General features: G+C 45.4%; 2 protein-coding genes across 2 annotated transcripts in view; one reads left to right on the forward strand and one right to left on the reverse strand.

Annotated features, from left to right (window-relative positions):
* The window catches only part of LOC134878590 (WAS/WASL-interacting protein family member 2-like), a 22,816-nt gene extending 15,073 nt beyond the window's left edge, over positions 1-7,743 (reverse strand). Inside the window, 3 exon segments of the mRNA XM_063904733.1 lie at positions 1,386-1,641; positions 3,414-3,508; positions 7,599-7,743. Of these exon segments, the coding sequence (XP_063760803.1) occupies positions 1,386-1,641; positions 3,414-3,476 (319 nt within the window). The 5' untranslated portion in view covers positions 3,477-3,508; positions 7,599-7,743.
* On the forward strand, positions 7,429-21,544 carry si:dkey-225f5.4 (uncharacterized). Its single transcript, XM_063904735.1, has 10 exons — positions 7,429-7,446; positions 7,734-7,859; positions 9,700-9,787; positions 9,885-10,008; positions 12,644-12,801; positions 20,287-20,429; positions 20,494-20,671; positions 20,846-20,976; positions 21,068-21,230; positions 21,349-21,544. Exons 2-10 carry the CDS (start codon positions 7,843-7,845, stop codon positions 21,409-21,411), a joined length of 1,065 nt encoding a protein of 354 aa, XP_063760805.1. The 5' UTR covers positions 7,429-7,446; positions 7,734-7,842; the 3' UTR covers positions 21,412-21,544.
* Positions 21,545-22,124: the final 580 nt, after the last annotated feature.

Consider the following 22,124-nt stretch of genomic DNA (forward strand, 5'->3'; position numbering starts at 1 on the left):
AGGTAGAGACGCTAGAGACGGCAGGTAGAGACTGCAGGTAGAGACGCTAGAGACGGCAGGTAGAGACTGCAGGTAGAGACTGCAGGTAGCGACTGCAGGTAGAGACGGCAGAGACGACAGGTAGAGACTGCAGGTAGAGACGCCAGAGACTGCAGGTAGAGACGGCAGGTAGCGACTGCAGGTAGCGACTGCAGGTAGAGACGTCAGGTAGAGACTGCAGGTAGAGACTGCAGGTAGCGACTGCAGGTAGAGACGGCAGAGACGACAGGTAGAGACTGCAGGTAGAGACGCCAGAGACTGCAGGTAGAGACTGCAGGTAGAGACGGCAGGTAGCGACTGCAGGTAGCGACTGCAGGTAGAGACGTCAGGTAGAGACTGCAGGTAGAGACGCTAGAGACGGCAGGTAGAGACTGCAGGTAGAGACGCTAGAGACGGCAGGTAGAGACTGCAGGTAGAGACGCTAGAGACGGCAGGTAGAGACTGCAGGTAGAGACGCCAGAGACTGCAGGTAGAGACTGCAGGTAGCGACGGCAGAGACTGCAGGTAGAGATGGCAGGTAGCGACTGCAGGTAGAGACGCCAGAGACTGCAGGTAGACTGCAGGTAGAGACTGCAGGTAGAGACTGCAGGTACAGACGCTAGAGACGGCAGGTAGAGACTGCAGGTAGAGACGCCAGAGACGGCAGGTAGAGACGCTAGAGACGGCAGGTAGAGACTGCAGGTAGAGACGCTAGAGACGGCAGGAAGCTCCGCCTCCGTTTCTGATTGCCGAATGTCAGGATAATAATAACTAAAGTCACGTTAAATATAAATCTGTGTGCATCTTACCTCTTCCCTTTTTAAAAATTTCAGGGGAAGTCGGAATGTTTTGCGAAACATTTTGGAATATTTTGAGAAAATGTAACTATGTTAAAATAATAAAATAAAGAATATAACATATTTTTGTCTTATATTATTTGGCAAAAATCGTACACCCTAAATCTGTTCTCCCAGTCAGCTGATTTTATTGCATTTTGGGTCGACTTGGAAATGTTAGGGGGCTCTGGACACAACACATGGCCTCTTTCTGGTCATTGGGATCCTGCTGATTGATTCAGCATCCGTCAACTGTCCACATCTGCAAAGACATTTTGAACTACTGTCCACACAGGCTTTAATGCTAATTAATGCAGCTAGCATCCTGCCCTACTCTAAACTCTATCATAGGACTATGGGGTCTCAGGAGGTCCGGGTTCAAAGAGCTGGCAGTAGGACTGTGAAGGTCTCCTGAGGTCTCTGGGGCAGTGATTGGCTGAGGGTAAATTTGAGAGCGTTAGGAAGGAAGCTTCAGCGCGACCCTGAGCCTCCTGCAGGCGGCGCTAACATCACAAAGCGTGGTCGTCTTACTCTCTAGTGAAAACGGCGTCCTCTGCTGCTCCGTGCACGGCGCCCCCTGCTGGCTCGGCGGCTGCTGCAGGTATTGGTATAAGCGAATGTATGGGTGATCAGTGGGGGGTGTCTGGCTCTTACTGTCCAGCATCGGCGCGCTGCGGTCGTTCACCACCGACACCGTCCTCAGCCGGGCACCTTTACAGATGTCGCTCAGCAGGGCGCTGTGGCCGATAGCCTCCTCGCTGCTCAGTCTGGGGGGGGTGGTGTTGGCCTGGGGGGGGGGTCATTCATCACAACATCTCGTTAGCTGGAACCGTCTGTTGGGTTCAGAAATCTACATGATGATGATGTAATGCAGCCTTTAAACCAGTAGAACGATTCCCCCATTTCATTAGTAACGGTACTTTAAGAGTGACTGTTTTAATCAGAGTGTATTTCCTGTGTGTGCTCAGCGCTCTGCTTGCACTCCCTGCAGCCTGCCCGTGCCTCCCCTCTCTCATGCACGCTCTAGCTGCAGGGTTTCCCGCAGCACTTTACAGCGGCCGCCTAAGCAACGCACGCCTGCCGCCTTAACTAAGGTCTTCAAAAAAATAATAAAAATATGAGTGATATTCGGCATGTTACTCTGTCCTGTTTTCTCTCATTCCAAACCGTGACCAACGGCAGCCTCCCTTCTCTGCAGAACGCATTAAAAAAGTAATGATAAAAAAAAACGTGTCATGACTTGGAAAAACCCAAAATTACGGGCTTCTTCATGCGACGAAGCAGGCCTACCGTCCGTCCGTCCGTCCGCAACGCCCCCTCCCCCCGGACAGCCCACCACCTTAACTGACAAATTTTCTGCGGGAAACCCTGGATCCAGTACTGAGTGACCCGACAGTGAAGAACAAGTGGAGAGAGAAGCCCGTAATTTGGGGTTTTTCCAATTCATGACACGTTTTTTTTATCATTACTTTTTTAATGCGTTCTGCAGAGAAGAGGCTGCCGTTGGTCACGGTTTGGAATGAGAGAAAACAGGACAGAGTAACACGGCGAAAATCACTCATATATATATTTTTTGAAGACCTTAGTTAAGGCGCAGGCGTGCGTTGCTTAGGCGGCTGCTGTAAAGTGCTGTGGGAAACCCTGCTGGATCATTGAGCTGCATGAGACGAATACCACTGGCTGTCAGGAGAGGGAGACAGGGAGAGGGGGAGAGAGAGCACTCCCTTTGTTTCTCCTGTGTTATTAAAAGTTAATCCTTAACCGGTTAATCCTAATTAACGTCAGCTCTAAATGTTCCACTCCATCATTAAACACAATGGAATATCTTTTTGAATAATAATTTGGGCAGGACACTTTGGATTCATTCTTGTTAAGCTGTCCCTAAAAAAGAAAGAGAATGGAAGAAGTTAAAGACATGTATGGCTAAAGTTAGCTATTAAAGGCAATCATCCCAGGTAGTCTATTAGCATTATAGAGCTAACTCTCCACCCATATTGCTTCCATGCTAACAGTAACACATCACTAACGTCACAACAATTCATTCCTAAAGCATACGGAGTTGTTCACGCAGAGACCCTTATCACTAGACTTGTGTTAGTCGCCATGTTGAAGTTGACCTGTCAGCTCCCGACAGCACAGAATGCGTATATGAAGCGCTACGTCACGAACGCAAGAAACCATACCCTCGTGGGGGCGCGCTCATGTGATTGGCTTAGAATGGAGGAGACATCTGATTGGCTGTAGATGGAAAACATTACAAGTACGAACCGGGTGAGCGTCAGGGGAGTCTCAACAACCCACACACAGGAATGCACAGCGATCCATGCACAGAGGGCGGTGTGTGTATCAGGTTCAGCGGTTTGACACATGTGAAAAAACCTAGTTGTGGAAACACCCGCCGTGAGGAGAGGAGGAAACTGACTGATAACTAAACGCTTTAAGAAACAAAGCTGCTGCAGAACTACTGGGTACACCTGTGTGTGTGTGTGTGTGTGTGTGTGTGTGTGTGTGTGTGTGTGTGTGTGTGTGTGTGTGTGTGTGTGTGTGTGTGTGTGTTACCTGGCTGAAGGCAGGGGGCGGAGGGGGCCCCCCTGGGGTTGGAGGAAGGGGAGGGATGGGCATCCTGCTGCTGGTACAACACACACCTGATCACCCTGAGAGAAACACACACACACACACACACACACACACACACACACACACACACACACACACACACACACACACACACAGTTTATTCATTAAAGACAACAAGGACCTTCTTGTCTTTACAGAGGGATGTTTGTGAAACGTTTTAAGAAAGCGTTGTGTGCATCCCAACAGAAACAGCAGTGATGAACACAATATATTTCAGGCTGCTTCACATTGATATTGTGATGCATTTCCTAAAATAAAGACTCTTTGTCTTTCTGAACATTAACTACAGTCCTCAGACTTTAGCATCACAAACTACATCAACAGACTGTTCAACACCTCCTGTAGATCCGGGTCGGTCATTTAGAGATTAAACAGACTGAGATCTCATCGCCGTGGCTCGGCAGCGTCAGTTAGCCACATTAGCTGTTAGCATCATCAACACCGAATCTCTGCAGAAGAGAAGGTAACACTTAAGCATCTATGCTAAGCTAACACTTTAGCATCTCTGATAAGCTATTACTAATCAGAATCTCTTTATAAGTCTTACATTGTGTTAACGGGGACTTAGCAGGTAAACACTATATGCAATAACAACGAGAACACTAACGCATTAAATACACAAGGAAATGACGCATTAGTAATAAAATACACAACAGAAAGATGAGCAATTACAGAAAGCCTCTCTGCTCATGTCCAGCTGTTTGGGTTTCATAACAAACATCTGTCCGGACAGACTCACAGTCTCAGCGGTCAGCCTGAACAGCCTTAACAGTCCGTGGGGACATCTGATATTTACTAACTATATGGTTGGCTCAGCAGCTAGCTGTGTTAGCTCAGCGGCTAGCTGTGTGTTAGCATTAGCAGCATCCAGGTGAGATTTAGAACTGTATTAAACTATAAAAGTCCTACCTGTTCCCGGCCCCGTTAGCTCATAATGTACCGGGTCTGTCCGGTGTCCTCATGTTCCTCTCAGTGCTGTTTTATCCCCGAAGGACCGTTAGCTCTGCTGTTAGCCGTTAGCTTCTCTGCTGCAGAGCTCTCAGTCAACACAGGCGCACGTGACCGGAGCGTGAGGATAACACGCACTGCAGCTGCACCGCGCGCTGCATGGATATTTGAATACAACACACTGCATGCTTATTACATACAACACACTGCTTATTACATACAACACACTGCATGCTTATTACATACAACACACTGCATGCTTATTACACACAACACACTGCATGCTTATTACACACAACACACTGCATGCTTATTACATACAACACACTGCATGCTTATTACACACAACACACTGCATGCTTATTACACACAACACACTGCATGCTTATTACATACAACACAGTGCATGCTTATTACACACAACACACTGCATACTTATTACACACAACACACTGCATACTTATTACACACAACACACTGCATGCTTATTACATACAACACACTGCATGCTTATTACATACAACACACTGCATGCGTATTACACACAACACACTGCATACTTATTACACACAACACACTGCATGCTTATTACATGCAACACACTGCATGCTTATTACATACAACACACTGCATGCTTATTACATACAACACACTGCATGCTTATTACACACAACACACTGCATGCGTATTACACACAACACACTGCATACTTATTACACACAACACACTGCATGCTTATTACACACAACACACTGCATGCGTATTACACACAACACACTGCATACTTATTACACACAACACACTGCATGCTTATTACATACAACACACTGCATACTTATTACACACAACACACTGCATGCTTATTACATACAACACACTGCATGCTTATTACACACAACACACTGCATGCTTATTACATACAACACACTGCATGCTTATTACACACAACACACTGCATGCTTATTACATACAACACACTGCATGCTTATTACATACAACACACTGCATGCGTATTACACACAACACACTGCATGCTTATTACACACAACACACTGCATGCTTATTACATACAACACACTGCATGCTTATTACACACAACACACTGCATGCTTATTACACACAACACACTGCATGCTTATTACATACAACACACTGCATGCTTATTACATACAACACACTGCATGCTTATTACACACAACACACTGCATGCTTATTACATACAACACACTGCATGCTTATTACATACAACACACTGCATGCTTATTACATACAACACACTGCATGCTTATTACATACAACACACTGCATGCTTATTACATACAACACACTGCATGCTTATTACATACAACACACTGCATGCGTATTACACACAACACACTGCATGCTTATTACACACAACACACTGCATGCTTATTACATACAACACACTGCATGCTTATTACACACAACACACTGCATGCTTATTACATACAACACACTGCATGCTTATTACACACAACACACTGCATGCTTATTACATACAACACACTGCATGCTTATTACATACAACACACTGCATGCTTATTACATACAACACACTGCATGCTTATTACACACAACACACTGCATGCTTATTACATACAACACACTGCATGCTTATTACACACAACACACTGCATGCTTATTACATACAACACACTGCATGCTTATTACACACAACACACTGCATACTTATTACACACAACACACTGCATGCTTATTACATACAACACACTGCATGCTTATTACATACAACACACTGCATGCTTATTACACACAACACACTGCATGCGTATTACACACAACACACTGCATGCTTATTACACACAACACACTGCATGCTTATTACACACAACACACTGCATGCTTATTACACACAACACACTGCATGCTTATTACACACAACACACTGCATGCTTATTACACACAACACACTGCATGCTTATTACACACAACACACTGCATGCTTATTACACACAACACACTGCATGCTTATTACACACAACACACTGCTGGAGAGGGGAGGAGAAACATAGGGGCAACAGGTGAACACAATGACACAATCAGGGGAAGGAGGGAAACTAAAGACAGGGAGTGCTGACACAAGAGGGGAACACCTTTCAAAGTAAAACACAACACAAACACATGACAGACACAAAACCAGGACAGATGCATAGAGTCTCTGATGTGGCTGAGGGTCAGTGGGGGTCCCGGGCCTTGTTGATGAGGCCGGTAGTGGAGGGGAAGTCCACAGCCTTCTCCATTGTCTTGAGAGCACTGAGTTCCAGGTTGTTCAGAATCGAATAGCTTTATTCGTCCCACAGAGGGGACATTTTCATTTGTACAGCAGAGAGAGCCACGGACAGCTTAGTGTTACACCAACTAAAGAATATATATACAAGAATCACACAGTTTACAAAATACACAACAATAGACCACAGAAACCATTCTGAGTATAGCAGCCAAATATATATTGCAGTTATTAACACAACAGGAGGTGTTCAGAAATCAGAAATACTTTATTAATGCCAAACTGGGAATTTTTTTGATTGCAGCAGCAAAATACAAAGAGAACAACACATTGTCCAGCAGGGAGGACAGCTTGGCTACCGTTCTCCTGTCTCCCACCACCTCAGTGTCCAGAGGACTCCCCAAGACAGAGCTGGCCTTCCTTAACTGATTGATTAGTGTCAATCAGTATAAATATATTTAACAATCCGGATACAAAATGTATATATATTAACTGAAGTCCTTAATTCCGTTTTTTTGTCTTAACAGATACTTACCTGTACATCACTTTAATCATTTTATTTGGTTTTATTATCCTGTGAACCACACTGCCCTGTTTTACACTCTTATTCTGTTGCTGCTTAAACCACTGAATTTCCCCACGGGGATTAACAAAGGTCCATCTGATCCGATCTGATCAGTCTGTTCAGTGCTTCCTGTCAGCAGCTGAGATGCTGTTGCCCCAGCAGAGTCATAGAAGGTCTGAAGGAGTACTGAATTAATTGATATTATACTATCCACATCTCTTCCCCAATGTGCACAGTTTTGTGTTTTTGCCTCTTATTATGAATCTGGTATTTTCCTGTCTGTCTGTCTGATATCCTTAATTTCGTCATTATGTCAGTTACTTACCTGTACATCCTTTATTTCATTATCCTCTTTGGAACCGTCCTGTTTTTATTTCTCTCTGTTGCTGTTTAAAGTCCTGACTTTCCCCACGGGGATTAATAAAGGTACATTTGATTTTATCTTGGTCTGAAACATCAGCAATAACAGGTTTTTCCTGAATCATTCCTGATTGGCTCACCGTGCTCCAACGTCACTGTCAGGCGGCCAATCAGATCGCTCGTGGGGCCGCCGATATTTGAAAACAGAAATGGCAGAGGTTCGATGGTGAGTGTGTTTCAAAGCTTTACTCTCTGTCTCCTCTCCTCGCTTCACTGCTGGTTAATAACGCGGGGTTAATATCGGGGGGTGGGTGGTGGTGGTGGTCAGGCTGCTCTCTTGTGCAGAGTTTGTGTCGAACAGGAGGAAGAGCCTCTGATAATCAGCGTTAGCATGCTAGCTGAAGCTAACGGCTGCTGTTGATTAACGGACGTATTTATTGAGGATAATACCCCCCCCCATCCACTTTCAAGGGGGGGTCCTAACATTTATACAGTCTGTGGTCCTACCCACTATAATCATTACACCCACGGAAAGGTGTTGGACAGATACAGACGTAGTGTTCTGTACCTGAAGAAGTCCATTCTATTTACAAAAAGGGGAGATTTCACTGTTTTCGCATCTAGACCACATTAGACCTGGTCCTGATCTAAAACCACTATACCTAAACTCATCAAATCTGGACTACATTATCCCAGAGAGTCTTAGCATTCTTTATAATACTGTTTCAGATTTGTGAACGCTTTATTCTATTTGTGAAAATACAAAAAGGGGGGATTTCGCTGCTTTTTTCTCATCTAGACCACATTAGACCAGGTCCTGATCTAAATCCACTATACTTAGACTCCTCAGAGCTGGACTAGATTATCCCAGAGAGGCAAAATATTCTTTATAATACACTTTCAGGTTTTTGAAACCTTTATTCTATTTGTAAAAATGCAGGTCCTGATATATTAACTAGGTAAAGCAGAGGGCCTGCAGACAGACCCCAGAGGGCCTGCAGACAAGGCCCCAGAGGGCCTGCAGACAGACCCCAGAGGGCCTGCAGACAGACCCCAGAGGGCCTGCAGACAAGGCCCCAGAGGGCCTGCAGACAGACCCCAGAGGGCCTGCAGACAAGGCCCCAGAGGGCCTGCAGACAGACCCCAGAGGCGGAGTTTGCAGGGAAGCATTGCCTAGTGGCCATGTCACTACACATTGATTCAGAAGAGGTAAATTAAATAATTTTAATAAATAAATCTGGATTCTACGGAAGAGGGTTCGGGCCACATGAAAATAAACCAACATTTTTTTTCACATCCCAGAATTCTGCCTTTAAAGTGAGGATTCTGTGTGTCTGCAGGCCTAATCTAATGTGGTGTAGATTTTTTTTTAAAAGCAGCGAAATCCCCCCTTTTTGTATTTTCACAAATAGAACAAAGCTTTCTCAAATCTGAAACTGTGTTATAAAGAAGGTTAAGACTCTCTGGGATAATGTAGTCTAAATAAATCGGCTGCAGCGATTTAAGAGGTTCAAAGAATGGAGGAGTGGTCGCTCAGCGCTGTAAATTAAATATCCCTTAACTGCCGAATCGGATGCTAACTTAAGCGTCGTAGAGGTCGACAGATATACAAACACTGTTCAGGAATGTGTCACAAGCTAGGCCATAACGCTCTTAATCTGGGAGATATCCGCAAGGACTCAGAGGACAAACAACACCCAGAAACCTCAACCATTACAGGACAGTAACACCTGTGACAGAAACACCTGAGTCAGACCTGAGAGTGAATGTGTGATGTAAATATCATCCAGCTGTACACCGACTCTACATGCATGACCTCAACACGGAGGAATCAGACGGACCCTTACATGTTGATCTTCTCATACATTTTGTCTTAACAGATACTTACCTGTACATCATTTCAATCATTTCATGTTTGTTTTATCATCCTGTGAACCACACTGTCCTGTTTTTCATTCTTATTCTGTTGCTTCTTTAACTACTGAATTTCCCCGCGGGGAAATAATAAAGGTACATCTTATCTTAAAATCACATTTAACTGAGGTGTGGTTGTGTGTGTGTGTCAGTGTGCTTCAGCAGTGTGACCCTGCTCTTCTGGACCCAGCCTTAGATCAGTGGGACTGTGAGGCCGGCAGGATGCTGCTCCACCTGACCGTCAGTTCACTCTTCGTCCTATACACTAATATTTATACACTTCACATTAATCGTTTCATTTGTACATTTAATTGTGTGTGTGTGTGCGCGTGCATAGGACAGCCGGCGTGTGCAGAAGGTTCTGCTGCGGCAGCTGTTTGTTCTGGACGCCATGATGTCTCTGCTGGAGGGTCTGCAGTCTGCCCGGCAACTGATGACACTGCCCTGCCCCCCACACCCTGGTACACACAGCACACACTCAATGGAAAAGCGTTAATAAAGTTGTGTATAATTTGATAGATTAGAGCAGGGGTGTCAAACTCAAATACACAGTGGGCCGAAATTAAGAAATTGCTACAAGTCAAGGGCCGGACGGGTTCCACGTTTATTGAAACAACCTTATTGCACATATTGAACCTGGAACTAACAAGGCCTATAGATTATTGCCTATAAAACAACATTAATTATGAAAGAAATGAAAGAAGAACATTTTCTACAGGCAAACAGCCAGAAGTAATTTACTCAAAGAAAAATCAAATGTCCTGTAGTAGCAAGAGAACACAAGGCAAATATTAAACTGCATTAAAAACTGAAACTGCGTCAAAGCACCGTTTGCTGCTCTGTGGTGCTCACTTGTCTGAGCCAGATACTTGGTGTCTTATCTTGGTTACAAGTTCATCAATGTCTGGGGTCAGGCTCTGAGCTGAGGAAATCCTCAGGATTGAGTGAAGGTGTTCATCAGTAAGACGAGTCCTGTGTGAAGTTTTGTTTATCTTCATCAAAGAGAACAGCTGTTCACACAAGTATGTGCTGCCAAACATAGAGAGCGTTTGAGCAGCCTGGGAGCGTAGATGGGGCATTGTGTCGGGGATGAAACGTGGAAACTCTGCAGCGCCCACAGACTCATATTTTGCCTTCAGTGTGTCACTACATTGGAGCTCGATCAGCTCCATTTGCAGGTTTGTTGGTGCGCTTTCCACGTCAGCTGCAAATGGATTACTGAGCAGTTCAAACCTGCTTTTTTGGGCTTCAAAATCGGCAAATCGCCGTGTGAAGTCAGCACCAAGTATGTCAGGTTTTTCAGAAAACTGTCTGGTTGGGAAAACAGCGGCAGCGACCTGCTCTTTCATTGTTTGGCAGTGCGGGAAATGGCTCAAGTTTTCCTGAAGAATCTGCGTCTCCCACAGCGTACATGTCAGTGATGACACGGCCCGCCGCTGAAGCTGCAGGTTTAGTGCATTCAGGTGGCTCGTGATGTCACACAGAAACCTTTTATTTCGGAGCTCTGATGTGTCTTTCCCTTTGCTTTCCATGAACTCACAGATCTCCTCACGAAACTCGAAAAATCTTTCCAGCACTTTTCCCTGGCTTAGCCATCGCACCTCTGTGTGATAGGGCAAGTCACCATAGTCCGAATTTAACTCGGCCAGAAAAGACTTGAACTGGCGGTGATTTAAACCTCTGGCTCTGATAAAGTTAACCGCTCGTGTTTTGATGCTCATTACATGTTCCATTTTCAAGGCTTTGCCACACAACGATTCCTGGCGTATGATGCAGTGATAAGCTGTCAGCTCACTTGTGACGTTTTCATCCTGCATCTTTTCTCGGATCCTCCCCACCAATCCACTTTTTTGACCGCACATCGCAGGCGCTCCATCTGTTGTCAGTCCAACAAGTTCATCCCACGGCAGCCCCATGTTATCTACACATCTGGACACCTCTTCAAAGAGATCTTTCCCGTAGTTGTGCCGTGCATTGAGCGTCATCCAAAAAACTCTTCTGTTACGCACAGGCTTGAGTCCACTCCACGGATGAAAATTGACAGCTGGGCAGTATCAGAAGTGTCGGTGCTCTCATCCACAGCAAGGGAGTACGCGATGAAAGCTTTTCCCTTTCCCACAAGCTGTGGTTGGAGATTGGCAGCAAGGTGGCGAACACGGTCAGCAACGGTGTTTCGGCTCAGGCTCACATTTAAAAATGCTTGCCTTTTTTCTGGGCACACGGTGTCGCAAACTTTAATCATGCAGTTTTTGACAAATTCCCCCTCGGTAAAGGGCCGGGATGATTTTGCAATCTCTGCTGCCACAATAAAACCTTAACAGCAGCCTCGCTTTGTGATTTGGCTTTAGTGAACATAGCCTGCTGTGACACCAGGCTTCTTTTTCATTCTTCTACCTTCTGTAGCCTTTGTGTCATGTCCAGATGCTTGTATTTGTCGTGGTGCTTCGTTTCATAGTGTCTTTTTATGTTGTATTCTTTCATTACAGCCACACTGTCTCCGCACAGAAGACACACAGCTTTGCCCTTTACATCCGCCAACATGTACTGTGCCTCCCACCTGTCTTGAAAACCCCTGTTTTCAAAGTCCACCTTTCGTTTAGCCATTTTGTGGGGAGAGGGATGAAAGTTGACAGAAGTGCTGATGAACGAGTGGGGGCGCTTGTGATTGACGTGCCGACGCACGGGCAGTGCATTATGGGATTTGTAGTATTATGGTGGCGCGTATGATATACCGGCGGGCCAGCTCTAATAGTAAATAGATTTTGTCATGCGGGCCAAAGATCATTCATTCACGGGCCGCGTGTGGCCCGCGGGCCTTGAGTTTGACACATGTGGATTAGAGGCTCATTATTGGAGTCTGTTTCATTGTGTGTGTGTGTGTGTGTGTGTGTGTGTGTGTGTGTGTGTGTGTGTGTGTGTGTGTGTGTGTGTGTGTGTGTGTGTGTGTGTGTGTGTGTGTGTGTGTGTGTGTGTGTGTGTGTGTGTGTGTGTGTGTGTGTGTGTGTGTGTGTGTGTGTGTGTGTGTGTGTGTGTGTGTGTGTGTGTGTGTGTGTGTGTGTGTGTGTGTGTGTGTGTGTGTGTGTGTGTGTGTGCCAGACGGGAGGGCTCGTCACAGGTGGAAGGGTCTGAAGATGGAGAGCAGGTCAGGAGGGGAGGAGACGGAGACTCTGCTGCAACGTCTGCTGGAGAAAATACAACAGATAAACACCAAGAGACAGACACTCACACAGCTGATTGCACAGCTGCACAGCAAGGTAACACACACACACACACACACACACACACACACACAGCTGATCGCATCTGTGCAAGGTAACACACACAGGTCCTTGTTTTGTTTAAATGTGGGGCTGTCCCGCATTAGTCGACTAATAAAACCCAGATATACAGTTTTAAAATCGAAGGGTGTTTTGTGTTAAGGATGGAAGGACGGTCTGTATTGCTTCATGTATTTCTTTCCAATAACTCGGTATGTTTTGACATTCCCAAAAAAACATGATAGTGGTTCGCAGTCTGACATCCACACTTTCTCCCACATTGAGTATTACCGTTATCATAATGTGCCTTCATACGGGGACTCATAAAGAAACGGACTATATTCTTCCAGCAGAACTCTTTCCATGCATGAGGTTTCGTACTTTTCCATTGAAACGTGCAGATAGCTTGCCACTCTTCGTCTGTTACTGTCAACCCTGCTTCCTTTTCCCATCTGTCCTTTATGTGTTTCGTCGAGTGAACTCTCACATTGTGAAGACTCTTGTACAGTTGTGAGATGAACCCTTTTTTAATTTCTGCTTTATATGCGTTTATGAAAAGTGGCTGCTCTGGTATTTTTCTTTAGATTTTTTGGTTATAATAGTTTCTCATTTGAAGATATCTGTAAAAAAGATTCCAGTGCAAAAGTCTCTCAAAGTTGGAAAACTGACCATCATCCTTTTTAATTATGCCACACACAGATGTTATGCCCTTTTTAATCCAACATTTAAAATGATTATCTAACCTATTTGGTGTGATATTCGAGTCATAAGCACACCGGCTCTAAATCTTAATATCGTCTTCCAATTTATATTCTTTTATAACTGCTCTCCATATCTTGAGAGTGGAGTTCACCCATGGATTTTCCAGTCTATCTATGTGTCGTTGTACATTTGTATCCGATAGAACAGCTTGTATATGACCTTCAGGTATCATTGAACACTCTATATCTTTCCATTGTGCCTTGTAAGATGGGTTGGTGGGACAGTAGTGCTCTGATTTGTTCCGAAATATAGTCATTTTTCAGAGATGGTAAGCCCCAGCCTCCCTTTCCTTTGGCAGCTGCATTGTTTTATATCGTATTCGAGGTCTCTTTCCCTGCCATATAAATCTCAATATAGTTTTGTCCCACTCTGAATTGATTTTGGTTAATTGTAATTGGAAGAGTTTGCAAAAGGTATAAAAATCTCTGAAGAATATTAATTTAGATCGTTTCGATTCTAGAGCTTAAACTTAAGAAGGGTCTGAGATTCCACTTGGAAGATCTTCTTTAATTTTGCGATACACGGGGTCGTCAGTTTTTCCTGATATCCTTGACAGGTCTTCAGGTAGGATTACACCCAAACATTTGAACGATTCTGTTTTCCATCTTATAGGATATTCACTCCTGAGTTTTTCAGATGGATTCACATTGTATGTAAGAGATTCTGTTTCATGTATATTCAGTTTATAGCCAGACAGTGGGCCAAGCTTTGTTAAGAAAGTCATTACTTCAGGCAAAGACATCTCAGGGTTTTTTAGGTACAGGAGAACATCGTCGGCGTAGCTCGCAATTTTATGTTCTACGCCATTCATTTCAATACCCTTAATTTTGTCAGTCTGTCTAATATATTGGGCTAGTGGTTCTAAAAATAGAGCAAAAAGAAGTGGAGACCAGGCGCAGCCCTGTATGTATACGGTAATCATCTTGAGACCGAAACGGGCCTATATGATCCACATTCAGTCGTGTCTTTTCCCTCTGTCGGGATAAGGAATATAATAGCTTCTTTCCAGGTAGGGGGGGTCTCTGCGTTATTCAGCGCCCAATTACCATTCATTAGTAAAGCCACCGCTTCCTGGTGACTTGTTAGCTTTTAATCTACTGATCTCATCATTTGATTCTTTGATAGTTATTTCTGCATTTAGAGCCTTGTTTTGATCCTCAGTCATAACTGGTAATTCTAGAGCCTCCAGAAAGGAGTCAATCTCATCGTCTTTATCCTCCAATTTTCTAGAGCAGTGGTTCTCAAAGTGGGGTCCGCGGACCCCCGGGGGCCCGTGGCACTCTGCCAGGGGGTCCATGAAAAGTTTTCAGATTCATTAATTTAAATGATATCATCTTTTTTCATAGTCCAACAAACAATATTTTATTTTGTAAATCTGAAATAGTTCATAGATTCTGTTCTAATCTAAAAATCTATACATTTAAAAATCAAGCGCGTCACCCGTTACCGTGGAAACAACAATAACCGGTACGTCAGTCAGAGAGCTCCGCTGCTAGCATCATAGAGATATAACACGGCTAGCATACTACGAAGACGGACAGACTTTAAAACGACCGGTTACAAATGAAGTAAATGAAACAGACAAAAGTGAGGAAAGACGAAGAGGAGTATCTCCAATATGGATTTATTGGATTTATGGAAACCGAAATGTCTGATATGCCTGCAGTGTCTTGCCAATGAGGCGATGAAGCCTGCCAAATTGAAGAGGCACCTCGAGACCAAGCGTCCAGATTATGTAAAAAAAGGGCTTTTTTTGAGAGGAAGGGCGAGGACTACCGCCAGCAACAACAACGGATGGTTAATGTTACGTCTGTTTCTGCTAGCGCAGCGGGCCTCCTAACTGGTAGCGCAGGGGATTGCTAAGGCGCGAAAGCCCCACACAATAGCGGAGGAACTGCTGCTCCCTGCTGCGGTGGATCTGTGGGAGGTGATGGTGGGGAAAGATGCGGCTGCCAAATTGAGAAGTGTACCTCTGTCAAATGACACCATCAGACGACGAATTGAGGACATGTCTGCTGATATCAAATCACAACTGCTGGAAAGACTGAGAGGGTCTAAATTTGCGGTTCAATTGGATGAGTCCACTGATGTGTCCGGCTCTGCGCAGCTCATCGCGCTGGTTCGCTACCCGTGGGAAGGAAGGATTCAGGAAGATTTTTTATTTAGTCAAGAGTTGACGGGGCGAGCAACAGGTGAGGAGATTTTCAATGTTATAGATATGTTCATGGAGACTGGCAGTGTGAGTTGGGAGAATTGCAATTTGCACGGATGGGGCAGCTGCCATGACCAGACACAAGAGTGGGGTGGTTGCTCGTGCCAAGGAGCGCAATCCAATGATGATAGCTACCCACTGCATGCTGCACAGGCAGGCTCTGGCTTCAAAATCATTGAGTCCTGAGCTACACTCCGTTCTCAGCACGGTGGTATCTGTGGTCAACCACATCAAGTGTAAGCCACTGCAGTCCCGTTTATTCGGCCAGCTCTGCAGGGAGATGGGCGCAGGACAGGACACCCTGCTGTTCCATTCAGAGGTGCTTTGGCTCTCCCGTGGAAAAGTGCTACAGCGGGTGTACGAACGGCGCTCAGAGCTGTGTGAGTTCATCCAGAATGACAAGCCAACCACTGCAGCGCTCTTATCGGACCCCGAATGGATCGCACAGCTCGCCTACCTCGCAGATGTGTTCAACTTATTGAACGATCTCAGTTTGTCCGTTCAAGGCAGATATGCCTCTATCCTGGAGGTAAGCGACAAAATCAAGGCATTGCGTGCCAAAACAGCCATCTGGAGAAGGCGGGTACAAAATGGCATTACAGACATGTACCCCGACTCAGAGTTTTTGGACACAAACCAAATACCAGCTGAGATTGTGAAAAATACAACCGGTTCGCATCTTGCCTCCCTTGGTGACTATTTCACTGACGTTGACACCAATGCCTGGGACTGGGTGTGCGACCCCTTCGTTGCCCTTACGTCAGCGTGGGGTCTAGGTGGAAAAGCAGAGGAGGAGCTGCTGGACCTGGCATGCGACGGGACGCTGAGAATCCGGTTCGGCCAAGGGGGGCATGTGGACTTTTGGCCTTCGGTTGAATAGGAGTATCCGGAAATCGCTGCTGTTACTCCCCTTTCCAACCACATACCTATGCAAGTCATCATTCTCAGCGCTGACCTCCATGAAGACCAAGTACAGGGCTCGGATGGAAGTGGAGAACGACCTACGTGTATGCTTCAAGGATGGAGAAGTTGTGCAGTGAGAGACGGCCCATATCTCACATTAATGGTGAGAGCTCTCTCTCTCTCTCTCTCTCGCTCTCGCTCTCGCTCTCTCTCTCTGTGTGTGTTCTGAAATGCACTTCAAATGATATAGCCCAAAATCAGAATGAGGGGGTCCCTGGTGTATTCTCTATCTTGTAAGGGTCCTTGGCTGAAAAACAATGGAGAACCTCTGTTCTAGAGGACAGTCGCTCGTAAAATGATTCAAAGGCCGTCTGGATTTGATCCTGTTTGCTTACTACAGTATTTGTTTTGGTGTCTCGTATTTTATATATTGCGCTATCCGCTTGTTGTTTTTTCAGTTTCCCTGCCAATCATTCTGTAACTTTAGAGCCATTCTCATAATATCTTTGCCTAGTGACAATCATCATCTTCTCAATTTCTTGTGTATAGATTATGTTAATTTCATCTTCTTTGTTGGAATACCGTGGGATTCTGGCCCTGCGCATGACAGAACTCCAACTGCTTCAGTTGATCTTGGAGATCAAGTAGTTTTTGTTACCTTGTCTTTTTTTGAGTGAAGATAGAGCTATAATTTAGCCTCTCAGGACAGCTTTCGCTGCATCCCATATCATAAGTGGTGAAGTTTCCATTATTATTTTCATTTATATACAATCGAATTTCATTGCTCATCTGCTTTTTAGATGAGGTGTCATTGAGAAGGCTCGCGTTAAATCTCAATGACACCTCATCTGCTTTTTAGATGAGGTGTCATTGAGAAGGCTCGCGTTAAATCTCAATGTTGTATTTCTATTTTCCAGATTAATAGTGATATAAATAGGAGCATGGTCACTTAGGTCTATTGTACTAATATCTGAGTCCCTGACTCTTGGTCTGTCCTCACCAAAGATAGATGAAGATGAAATATTCAATTCTGGTGTAAACTGAATGGGGATTAGAGTAATGTGTGTACTGCCTTGCGCTAGGGTACATCTCCCTCCATATATCTATTAACCCAATGTCTTTCATTAAATCCTTAAACTTCTTACTTACTGTTTTAGTATTGTGGGTGTGATTTGTTACATCTAGCTTTGGCTGCAGATGTATGTTCAAATCCCCTCCACGTGTAACCCTCCCAACCACTCAGCTCAGGACAGGTTAAGTAAACCAGGACAGTACTACAGCATGGGAGGAGCTGGGTGGGATCTACTATAAGCTCTCCTATCTCGGGTTCTCACTTTGGTCACTAAAAGCCCTCAGGTAGCCCGGCGATAGACCGTAGCTCTGCTGCAAAACAATAAATCTCCCATGCAACTCCAAATATCAGCTCTAGAGCCCCCACTCTGATTACCATCAGAGAAATATTCCATTAACTTTTCGCGCCTCTCTCACCTAAGTCCCCCCTCTTCTCAAACCCGGTAGGTTACAACTCTGAACTCTGATTTGTTCGCTATATGACTGACACCTCTACCAACCAATACAAATGAGAAGTTCAAGGACTTCTAAAACATAGGAAATATGACAACTTAACGAATAACTGAATGTACTCTTCTTGTAACTTTAGCGGTGATGGGACAAAACCACATGTCAATACACATATGTATAACCCTTTTCGTTTCTTTATACATGAAAATGTAAACAGACATTAGTAGGGCACTACACACATATTAGGACTCCTTCAGCATGACTAACTATAATGTCAAAAATCTTTTGGAAAAAACAAATGCTACTTCCTGGGGCGGCATATGTTTAGCACGGTGATTTCTGTCCCATCTACTTTCCCCCTAACCAGGACATTTCTGCCCTCCTTATCCTTCTGTTCATATGTTTGTTCAAAGGTAATCTTGCTAGAAATTAAAATAGCAACTCCCCTCTTATGATTAGATTTGTATGGGGAGAAAAGTATTTTGGTGAAACCCATCCTTCTTAGTTTTTCGTGTTCTCTGTCATCTAAATGTGTTTCTTGTAAATATACTATGTGTGATTTTCCTTTTGGAAAGTATCTTGCTACGTTTAATTGGCTTAAGTTTACCATTGACATTGAAGGAAATGATCTTTAGCTCCTCATGTGTCATTTGGGTTAGGGTTAGGCTCTCTGGTAGAACTCAGTAAAACCATTCTGCAAAACCATCACTAGCCGAACAGTGGCTTCCAAAGTAAAGGTATCTGCAAAATTACCCTTTAACCAGCCAGAGTGAACCCCTGGCTTTGGAGGGAAAGCCTCTCTACACGCTTGATAGAGTAGGGCCCTCCATAGCAACCTAGTCCATAATGTCATGTCCATCAAAACACTTTCAGCCATCTGACATATTATAACCATGTTATTTTTTAAAGAAAACTGAGGGGGAAAAGGTGTGTGTGTGTGTGTGTGTGTGGGAGGGGGTATTTCTTATCCAATTGTATTATGCCTTATGAATTTCTCGGGTTGAATGAGATACCTTTGGTGTGAGCTTTAATGTGGGTTATTTTCATTTGTATTTTAATGTGGAGATGTTCTTCTGTAAACCTGGAGCTTCTCTCTGATGTCGTCTCCCCCGGACGCCGCTCTCTCTCGTCCTGCTCACCCCTCTCCTGTTGTGTGCCATCCGCGTTAATTCATCTGCCCGGCTGGATCCTCTGGTGGCTGCACAACCTCGACCGCGAGGCCTCGGCCCCTCATGTCCTGCGTAGCCTCGGTGATTGTGTGGTAAAGCCGTGTTCATAGAAGACCCGTAGTTTGGCCGGATAGGGAGTCTGGAAACGGATCCTCTTCCCCTTTAACAGTCGTTTCACATCACTGCATTCTTTCTGCTTGCCCAGTACCGCGGCCGGTAGTTGTGGTCAAAATAGATTCTCTTGTCTTTTAGGAAAATCTCCTTTTCCCCAGGCTTTATGTAGCAAGTCTTCTTTCGTTTTATATCGGTGGAATTTGACAATGATCAACCTGTGCTTGCTCGTGTCCGTGGGCTTTGGCACGAGCGCTCTCTCAATGTGGAGCTCTGTGGCCGCGGGAATGTCAAGTTCTTCTCTGAGAAAAGTCTCCACAAAAGTTATCACCGAACTCCCCTCCTCATTTTCAGGCACATTGTAGATTCTGATATTTCCCCTTCTTGATTTCCCTTCCTGGTCAACTAGCTTTTCTTCGTGTTGGCTCTGAATGTTTAGCATGTTTCTCACCACGTGCCCCTCTGCAGCCTGGTTTCCACCTCGTCAATGCGGTCTTCTGCTTCCCCGATTCTCTGGTTTTTCTTGTTAAGCTCGTCTTTAATATCGCCCAGCTGGCGGCTGTTCTCTTTTCGGAAATCTAAAATTAATTAATTTTTATATATCAAATACTGAGACCATTAGTCGACTAATCACCTGAATTGAAGACTATTAGTCGACTAGAACAATCTTTAGTCGAGGGCAGCCTTATCTAAATGTCCTTTTAGTTTTTATCATATTTACTTTTCACCCCTAAAGATCTTCCTCTCTTTATCTCCTTGTTTCTTCTCCTATCTCCTAATCTGCTTGCGTCATTGTCTCCTCAGAAGCAGCAGTGTGAACAGCTGCAGGAGTCTCTGCAGAAAGCCCAGAATGCATTGCAGTCCTGTGAACGCCAGCTGTTGCAGCTGGAGGCGGAGTCTGCGGCAGCGCTGTGTCAGCTGACCGGCTGGCAGCGAATCAGAGACAAGTGAGTGTTTGAGGTCAGGTGACCTCTCTGCGCTCCGATTGGTGGCTAACTGTTTCTCTGTCAGGCTGCAGGCATACGTCTCGGAGGCGCAGGACGTCATGCAGATCAACCTGCTGTCCTTCAGCCAATCGGAGCTCAGAGTGGAGCTCAGTCCCCGCCCCCCTACCCCGCTGTCGTCCATTGAGCTGGAGCCTCTTCAGCTGTCCCTCACCTGGAGCCATGACGACCGCTTCACCCTGCAGGTGTGTGTGTGTGTGTGTGTGTGTGTGTGTGTGTGTGTGTGTGTGTGTGTGTGTGTGTGTGTGTGTGTGTGTGTGTGTGTGTGTGTGTGTGTGTGTGTGTGTGTGTGTGTGTGTGTGTGTGTGTGTGTGTGTGTGTGGTAAGGAACTACTTTATATCTAACTGTTGTTCTACAGGGCAGTGAGTGTCTGCTGAGAGGCCCGGTGTTGGGGGGTCGCTCAACACTCAGCGCCGCCCTGCTGGACCTGCTGCAGAACTACATGGGGCAGTTCCTGATGCTGTCAGAGATCCAGGGGCTCAGATCCAGGTGACAGACAGACAGACAGACAGACAGACAGACAGACAGACAGACAGACAGACAGACAGACAGACCCTGACCTGCTCTCCTGTATTCTTAGCTTTGCCATCGACTGGTGCCCGGCTGAGCGGCGGCTGGTGTTCCTGAAGTCTGCTCTGCTGGTGTGTGAGCTGCAGGTGGAGGAGGGCTACCCGGAGAGGGGGGTGGTGCGTCTGCAGTCGGTGCGCAGGGACGGAAACCCTGTGGACACGTCCGCACTGCAGGTAGGAACAGATATTAATTTCTCCTGCCATACCAAAATACATGTTACTGTTACTCAGTTAAACCAGTTAACTAACCTGTCTGTCTGTCTCTCTGTCCGTCTCTCTCTGTGTCTCTCAGCCTCTCTCTGACCTCAGTCTGACAAACTGGTTGGTGTTTCTGCACAGAAGTCCTCTCCTCTGACTCCTCTTCCTCTCCTTCCTCTCCTCTAGCTCCTCTTCCTCTCCTCTCCTCTCCTCTCCTCTTCCTCTCCTGTGACCTCTTCTTCATTACCATCACTTCTCATTTAAATGTAAATAAAGTTTTGTCTTAAAGACCCGGATATGTAGTTTGTATTTTATCAACCCTTCAGCTCACGTTGCTGTTCACCAAGAGGAACTGGGCTTTTATTTTGAAAAAGTGTCCCTGGCCCCGGCCGTGGCACAACTGGCTGGGGCACCTGCACCGCACGCTGGCGACCCGGGTTCGATTCCCGACCCGTGGTCCTTTCCGGATCCCACCCCGACTCTCTCTCCCACTTTCCTGTCTCTCTCCACTGTCCTATCCGATTAAAGGCAAAAAGCCCCCAAAAAATAACTTAAAAAAAAAAAAAGTGTCCCTGCAGCCCTGGAGACACACACACACACACACACACACACACACACACACACACACACACACACACACACACACACACACCTACACCTCTTTTATATCAGATGTACAGCGTTCACAGGTTGGTAGAAACAGGAAGTGACATATGAAGGAAACGGTCAGCTCCTGGGCCCGCCTATCCCTCCACCTGCTGGCTCCTCATTGGTCAATGGAGCTGCCGGCCGACCAATCAAAATGTTAATAGATAATATTGTTTTGTATTTATAGATGTTACTGACTACTAGGGATGCACCGAATGGAAA

Source organism: Eleginops maclovinus, chromosome 16, assembly GCF_036324505.1.
Source record: "Eleginops maclovinus isolate JMC-PN-2008 ecotype Puerto Natales chromosome 16, JC_Emac_rtc_rv5, whole genome shotgun sequence".
Classification (NCBI taxonomy): Eukaryota; Metazoa; Chordata; class Actinopteri; order Perciformes; family Eleginopidae; genus Eleginops; species Eleginops maclovinus.